General features: G+C 37.9%; 1 protein-coding gene across 1 annotated transcript; it reads left to right on the forward strand.

Moving 5' to 3' along the window:
- Positions 1-453: 453 nt before the first annotated feature.
- On the forward strand, positions 454-1,389 carry LOC142155543 (olfactory receptor 11L1-like). Its single transcript, XM_075211040.1, has one exon. It carries the CDS (start codon positions 454-456, stop codon positions 1,387-1,389), a length of 936 nt encoding a protein of 311 aa, XP_075067141.1.
- The last annotated feature ends 7,747 nt before the right edge of the window (positions 1,390-9,136 follow it).

Below are 9,136 nucleotides of genomic sequence, written 5' to 3' on the forward strand. Positions count from 1 at the left end.
ATATAAAGTTATTTAAAACAATCTATAAAAAAGAATGCATAACATTACAATATGACATATTTCTTGGTGTTTGAGAACAATCAAAACAATAAACAAAACTCACTTTTAAGTGTGAAATATGCATTAAACCTTACCAACAAATTAGTTACTAGCTTGCATTACCTAACTTGCAAAAGATATATAAAAACTAATTGTTGTTTGGTTGTTGAGGTTAAGTTTAATTTTTGCACCTAATTGCAATGTTAAATGAGACATTTCCAGTTGTTTGCATTCCTTATCAAATTGTTCTAAAACTGAAATGAAGGGGGAGTTGGTGATTCAGATATTCTATATATCTTTAAATAATTGTAAATGTCATGCTTTCTTTTTGTATAAATAGTAATCTGGCTTTAATGAAAGTTATGTTAAATTGATTAAATGTATAAACTATTTTATACAGGTCATGACATAATGATGGTAATAAAAAATGAAACTCTGATTATGGAATTTACAATTTTAGGATTCCCTGGACCTTCAGCTCTGCAATATTTCTGCTTTATATTACTACTGTCCACTTATTTATTAACTCTTTTCAGCAACTTCATGATTGTGATTATTACTTTGTCAGAAAGGTGTCTTCACACTCCTATGTACTTTTATCTCTGCAATTTCTCAATACTAGAGGTCTGTTATGTGACTGTAACTGTTCCCAAAATTCTAGCCACTATTACTTTAAATGGACGACTCATTTCATTTTATGGTTGCATAGCCCAGATGTTCTTCTTCTTCTTTCTTAGTTCCACGGAATGCTTCCTGTTGGGTGTCATGGCTTTTGACCGTTATTTGGCAATATGTCATCCTTTACGTTATCCAGCTCTAATGAGTATAATTATGTGTCATAAACTAAGCATATGTTCATGGCTTGTTGGTTTTATAACCACATTTCCTCCTATTCTTTTAATATCTCAGCTACAGTTTTGCAGTAATATTGTTAATCATTTCTTTTGTGATACCCCTCCTCTCCTACAGATTTCCTGTGTGGACACATACCTAAGTGACCTCTTGGGTTTTATATGTGCTTCTATAGTAATCGTAACCTCCTTTACTGTGACTTTGTTTTCTTACTTATATATAGTTGTAACTGTATTAAAAATCCCAACAACTAAGGCGCGAAGAAAAGCTTTTTCTACATGTGGTTCTCATTTAACGGTTGTCCTTGTTTACTATAGTACTGTTATATTTATGTATGTAAGACCAAAGATGGACTTCGTGCTTACTCTTAATCGAGTGGTGTCAGTTTTTTATATTGTGATAACCCCTATTCTTAATCCCATTATCTACTGTTTGAGGAATAAAGATGTAAAAGAATCAATCAAGAAACGGTTTGCTTCAGTGAAAATGTCATGCTAATTGTAAAATATTTAAAATATGTACTTTAATAACTTGATATGAAATTTATTTATTCAGTTTGTTAGTGCATGTAATCACAATACTGCCTACATGTGTTACCTATGTGCACTCATAAATTGATTTAAAAAATATAATCACAACCTATTAAGCTATACAGTGTATATAAATAGCTGCTGCTGCTGTTGATTATGAATTTTTCCCCAGTTATAATTTTAATGAACATGTATCAGGAGACTAACAGAATATTCACTGGACATGGTAAGTGGTTCTAGGAACACTAGCACATGATGACACCATCACCTCTGGGATTTTTCTGAAAATCAGAGTTTGTTTTATATGCTTGGAAGGCATAAATATTGCTGTGAATAGTGCCAAATTAAGCAGACTACTATATGCAAATAAGGAGATACTCGGTGATGGTTAGTACTAAATTAAATATATAAACAATTAGAAAATATTGAAAGTGCAATTACTGAGCAACACAATAAATTATTTCATTTAACATAAAATGTGTTAATTTATTAACATGGTGTACGGATTATATAATACCAGTATAAATAAAGTTTAATGTGGCAATGCGATGGGTAATAGCTAAGGGCCAATTGCTTGACTATAGATTTCATAGTTCTCATTGCCAATAAAAACTTTATTTAAAAACATCAAAACACATGCACACAGTGGCCCCTTTATTAGGTACATTGTTCTAGTAGTTGGTAGGCACCTACATTGCTCCCATAACAGCTTCAATCCTTAGTTGCTGTCAGTATACCCAAGACATAAGGGCAGAAGCCCAAAGTGAAGGTCTAATAGCCAGGTGTTCTGGATCACGAGAGAGAGAGAGAGAGAGAGAGAGAGAGAGAGAGAGAGAGAGAGAGAGAGAGAACACCTGTATCTTGGTTACAGATGGCAGACACAACTATAGCAAATAGCAACTGCAGATAATTACTTTAACGTAACACCTAAGTGATCACCACACTTCATACAACCCACAACAGCACCCCTGTGTCTTTTATCCCTCACCTGCAATACTTACTACAATTTATTATTTTACTATGCCAAACTGTATAAAGGCATTCCCTGGCCAAGCTGTAGAAATGAACATCGGCTAGACCAGCAATGTAATAATGGTTTTGAGGCAGTTCTATAAAAAACCAAGGTGGGTGCAACAGCAAAAAGAGAGTATTTAGTGTCTGATCACGCTGTTGCTCGTTATCTACTCTGTTGAAACTGAAGCCTGTTACTCTGGTACCGAGGTCCAGTGATCCTGATGCTGGTGCCACAGAAACAAAGAATTTGGGTTTCCCAGATCCTTCCAAAGTGCTTATTTTTTGTCAAGCTGTCTTTTTCTATTCCCCAGACTAGCTGTTGTTGTGCTCTTTCACTTTTACAGATCCTGGCCTCTCGGCCAAAGCTCTCTACAAAAGTGTTAGGGACCTGAACCCCAGTGACTCTACTCTAGTAGGCAGACCAGATGGGCAGATCCACAAGCAGCTCCTGATGGATCAAGGTTTCCTCCCAGCAAGGTGATTTGCAGAAAATGCATCTGAGTCACAGGAGTTCAGGCAAGCACCACGATTTATCTGGTAAAAGGCCACACTCTAACACCAGGCTTAGCAGAATCCATAATATCCCAAATTATCCCTGAAAGGCAATTTTATAGAATTCATAATCCCCCCAGAATCCCTTCATGGTGTTCCTCCTACTGTGTTGGAGCCCAGAAATCTGCCAGGGAAAACAATAGTGGTCCAAAATAGTCTTATTCCTTGTCAATGAAGAAAGCCTCCCTGTTTTAACCCTTTCCATAATTGTATGACATAGGAGGTATATTAAGCAGTCCATATTTCATGTTTTGCCTGTAAGGTTTTGCTTGCCAAGGAAATAGAGGAAAATCCATTGTGTAAATCATGGCGATAGATGCAAACCACCTGGCTGCAATTAAGAACTGGGTGGGTTTGTGCCTATATATTTTCCCCAGATGTCTGAATAATTTGCTGGGTATCCACAGTCCACAATAGTGAGAGTGATAAAGGATTGCTCACAGTCAAATGTTTAAACTAACTGTTTAGAATATTACTTTCTGGTCAGATGAGTCAAAGGTTTGACTCTGATACTGTGCTAAAGCACAAATTTCCTTTAATAGCCAGAGAATTCCAAAATGTCTCTCACCTGCTTATGTTTAGAGGGTCTGGGGCATTGCAAAATAGCTTCCACTTTTACAGGCTCTGGGCGAATCTTGCCCTTTCCAACCCTGCATCCTAACTACTGTACCTTGGCATTCCCATTTGTCAATTGGCAGGTCAGATAGTCAGCCCTGCCTGGTGGATCCATATTAAAACCTCCATCACATGTACCAGATGTTCTTCCCAGTTATGACTGAAAATATCTATATCATCCAGGTAGGCTTGGGCATACTCCTGGCACCCTTCCAGACGGTGATCCCCCATTCTCTGTAGGGTGGCTTGGGTATTTCCATCCAAAATGGCATAGTTGTGACCTCAAATAGGCCAAATGGGGTGGTAAATACAGAGTGCCCCTGGGCCCCTATTGATAAGGAAATGTGCCAATACCCTTGGCTTAAATCCAAGATGGACACATAGCTAGCCCTACCTAACCTGTCTAATAGCTCATCTGTTCTAGGCATTGAATAAACATCAGTAACTATTAATTTGTTTAATATTCTGCTTTCCACACAGAATCTCGTGGTCCCATAATTTTTAGAGACCAATACTACTTCTGCAGCCCAGGTACTTCTTGAAGACAATATTACCCATAATTGCAGCATCTTATTGATCTCAGCCTTAATCTGCTTTGATACCTTTGGGGTAATTCACTTTTCTACTTGCCTTATGGGTTAGGCATCTCTAGCATCTACATGGTGAGAAGGTAGATGAGTTCGCCTATACATACATGTGAATTTCTGAAGTTGTTTTTGCAGTACCACCTCCATCTCTTGTGTCTGGGTTTGACTTAACTGGTCCCCTGGATGGCCTCCACCCTTTATCCTTATTTACCATCTCTAGTGGTGGTCTGATGCTTCCATTGGTGGAGAATAGACCACCATATGTCATACTTGCCTTTCCACATACACTCTGATTCTTTTAGTGTTTATCCAAAGACACAATGTAATTGCTAGGGTATGATCTTTTATCTTCTGTGTGTGGCCTATCCCAAGTGGCCTGAAGCTTTTTATTCTGAATGAGAATTAGTATCATTATCTTGTACCCCTTGCCTAGTTCCCTGGTCATACCACCATTTCTGCTTATGCTGTACCTCCTCCAGATGGGTTTGAGTTAGCTACATTAATCTGCTAATTCTATTTCGGAACTGCAGGTTGGTCTGTTCTTTTTCCTTGAAAATGACAGCTAGAATGTGATTGGTTGCTATACCCCAAGAATATTTTCCATCATAATATAACATAGTAGTAATAATACCAGAGAAACTGTCCTGAACGCCCTTAATCCACTGCCTTCCTTTTGTGTGTATAGCCATGGATCTGGAGCATCCACTAGTAAAATATGGAAAGTAAGGTGGTTATTAAGAGATTCTAGTTGTCTTAATTTATGCCACCTTGAGGAGCGTGCCTTGGAGGAACATGGGCTTATATACAGTGTCTAAGGAGCTAGTGGGGGGATACCCACAGAGATGCTAATTCATCAGAGAATAATAACAAATAATAATAATCAACACCACCCCCAATCCTTGGTGGCAATCTGATGGTCCTACACGTTTTGACATGTATTTTATGAGAAACGAGTGGGTACTCATTTATACATATACTGAAGGTACATTAAGGGCAAAAGACTCCTCAGGAACTAAATGAAGTACAATTTGTGATACAGGTTGATACCCCTGGGGGCATGTTTGTGAACCATATGGCATATAAGTCATCTGAGGCAAGACAGGTAGCTATTAAAAAGGAGATAGATAAGATGTCAGAAATATAGCTTGCTCTAAACGTACAAAATTAAGGCCAGCAAATTGGAAGTCCATGATTTCAACATTCATCCCCACCACTATTGGATTTCCATCTGAGCTTACATGCTATCCATACCAGATTGGGTTGTTAATATATGAATATATGATATATACACCTTCACCCATAGTTCATTTGGCTGCTAGTTTTAGCAGTACTATTTATCAGTGTATGTTTGTCTGATTTTAGCTTATTAAATAAGTTTGTTTTTTACATATGCTGGTTTGTTTGTTCTATATATTTGCATATTTTTTATATACATCTCTACATTTTATATTTCCTGGTTTATATTTGCGCTGGTTTCTTTCTTGATTTGATACTAAAACTCTATCAATTATTTCTATAGTTAATCTTTTTCTACATCTATTTAAATAACTATAACATCATTTTTGCATGCTCTGGTTTTGCGCGATATTCCCTTGTCCAAATCAAGTTCAGTTTCTGAACATTACATTTGTTGGTGCAATTGATGACGATGAAATGGATTTAACCATTGCAGTAGTGGATTTACTCAGTATATAAGTTAATAATAGAGGGTTTCCATGCATGGACTGGTAATGTCTTTTCAGAAGAGAAATAAGTGTTCCATGGTAGTAGTAGCATACTAATGTTAATGATTCTCTTCCCACAGCTAATTCAAGTATTATTTCTTTGAATTGGAACCACTTTTATACAAATGTATTTACCTTTAGGACAACATCACTTTTCTCATGTCTTTCTCTCAGGTCCAAGTATCTTTAAATAATTTATACTCTCCCATTGTCAGTTGATAACTGGGACCACGCATATATATCACAGTTAAGGACTGAATTAATTATAAACAGTTCCTTTGTCCAGCACTTAAAAATCATAATTAAAGTCAATAAGTTCCAGCCTCAAGGAGAGGCTTTGGAGCAGGGATCTTTTCACCCTTCTTCTTAGGGGCTGGAGCGGGGTGGAGGAAGTATTTGGAGCAGCTAAATCCTTCTTCCTGACTCGTCTTTCTGGAGCAGAAGGGTTGGAAAAGCTGGTCTGGAGGCAGGTCTTCTTCAAGGGGCCAGACCTATGTAGATTTCTTCCAGTTTGGCAGAGAAGAGTAGGATCTTCTGCAGTGAAGAGGGGTCCTTCCACTGGTGTTGATCCCAAAGTTCTTCTTTTACACTTGAGTTGCTTATATTAGATTAAGTGTACAGTAAATTGATTTATTAATAGGTGTAGTAGATCTAATAGTCTGGGACAGGTCTCTCCCATACTACATTGTGGAGACACATTTCTAAGGGAAGAACTTCTGTTGTGCAGGATTTTCTCTTCACACCAGGAAGCAGAAAAAATCATTCACTTTAAACACTGTCCTGCAATTGGAATGCCAGAAACTATGTGATATAGTACTGGTACCCTGTCTGCAACATGAAGCTGTCATTAACAGCCAGAACTAGCAGTGTCATCACTCTCATAAGAACTAACACCATTTTGAGCCTGTCGTTTTAAAAATGAAAGGTCAGAATATAGCGGCTAATGCTCTACCATGTTAAGTCAGCAGTCATTTGGCAAGTGGTTAAATTACTTAATGTTATACCTTTTTAACAGCACCCTACAATCGATGTGAATTATTTCCTGTGTTGTCAGCAACATTTAATAACAGATGAAACATATGGTGCTATTGTACATTATAACATAAATTAACATTGATTTTAAAATGATTAAAAACAAAACAGTGCTGCAAAATAACAATTATTCAAAGCAATGCTTCCCTTTATTTTCCCAGCAGAGCATCAAAATAATCAACATATATCTGTAAATAAAAAATAAAAAAATCATATACAGTAAATTACGAGGTTAAGTGAAGCTCAGTTCTTCCTTTAATCCTGAATTACCCTTCTTCTGATCTTAAAAAAGAGAATATAATTTTAAAAATGTGAGCACAACTCAGTCATCTTTGGAAAATCTGCCTTTCAAAAGATTAACATAATTTACCTGTGTGAGGACTTCATACCTGTGTGAGGACTTTATACACAAATCGCTGGGGAGAGCTTTAAAATATTTATATACAGTATAGCATATCATTGAAAAGCAAGATTTCTGAAAACACAAGAAAAATGTCAACAGCTGCAAAAATAAAAGCACAGATATGTGCACTGGAAATATGACATGAAAACAAATTGTCAAAGCAAGTTAGCATGGTGGAAATGAACATGTCATAAATCAAGAACTCCTAGGACTTTACAAGAAATCTGTGCAATAACTTAAGATTAATAAAACATACCAAAACATAATGTAAAGAATACACTATAAAATCATCTAAAAGGGGGGTGGTGGAAGCATGGCCTGGCAGCCATTTGATTCTAAATTTCCACCTGAGAGTTTATCCCGCTCACTGGAGATTAAACCAAATTATTTAGCATGCCTACATCTCGGGCACACCTTGTTCCCTTTCATGAGCTGTCCTGGTCATCTAGAGCTGACATACAGCTCTGCGGCCTGTTTTTCCCACCAGCATTAGACAACCCATGGGGCTGATTTGCAAGAGAGGAAAATCTAACTTGATTATTGTTACCCTAGCTCACTCACCTTTAAGGCAGGCTACGACAAAGGATGTCTGGAGCCTGACATATGCCAAACTGGTTGACGGGAAGCATCACTATTCCTCACAACCTCAAGTCTTGTCATCACCATGCAGACATTACAGCAAAGCTCAGGGTGAGAATATAGTAATAAGCTCGCCTACTCGAACCTACATTGCCTGAAAAATCAGATACCTATAGCCCGAACTCCCACTCTCCTGGTGCCCCGGAGTTTTAAGCAGACACCAACCTGGTTTTAGCCCTTGTTCATCAGGTCCAGCTAGATTTCTGACCAAGGTGCCAACCTGAGTTGACCCTCTCCCTGCCCGGCACCCTAGTGATTCCACAGGATATCGAGCTGACACCAACTGCCACAGACTTGGATCCATAGCTTGGTCTCCCATACCATCAGAACCCTCAGATAAACTTCTGCCCACTGCTATCATTCCACTCGACATTAAGATCATCAGACACCCTCAATTGCTGCCCCCCCCAACTGAAGTTGCATCAGGAAGGCTGAGCTTCATCTCATCTACAACATCACACAGGTACTCTATTTCCATATACATAGCTAAGGACTTAGCATTACAGCCAAGCTCCTCAGTATACTGTCTTTTATCCTTGGGGACTGATTCCACCATACCAAGTCTAATAAGGGCAACTGCTTTTCCCCCTGCAAATATCTACCAAACAGATTTATGCTTACTCCACTCCTCTCCTAAAGTTTATTGCTGCTTTATTTATATCACTGTCAAGAAGTTACCTTCCAGCTGCCCAAGAGCACCGCCATATCATCTGATAATACAGCAACTATACCATTCTATTTATTGTATACTTGTTTGAGATTTCTAGTAACTTTAGTGAAGACACACACCCTATTCAAGTTTTTTTCTCCCTTAAGAACAAGGTACTCAAAACTTCCCTGCACCCCTTCAACAAACTTCTCTCCCATGTTCTATTGGTCTTCATTGACAAAGCAGAGTGGAAGGTTTTTCTACTTCCAGCTACTGCTTTCTTTCTGAACGATCATCTCAGAAAGTGGCTGTATTGACCAACTCTTCTGTCTAAAAGAATTTATAGCATTTACCTAGCTCCCCAGCTTCCCCTTCTCCCTGAAAATAACAATGCCAAAAGTAAAAAGTGTTATACCAAGGGTATCCCCCAGCACTACTCTAACAAACCTTATTCCATTCCTTATTAGACCAGTGAATATTTTATGTCACGGCTATACAGG

Source organism: Mixophyes fleayi, chromosome 1 (assembly GCF_038048845.1).
Source record: "Mixophyes fleayi isolate aMixFle1 chromosome 1, aMixFle1.hap1, whole genome shotgun sequence".
NCBI lineage: Eukaryota > Metazoa > Chordata > Amphibia > Anura > Limnodynastidae > Mixophyes > Mixophyes fleayi.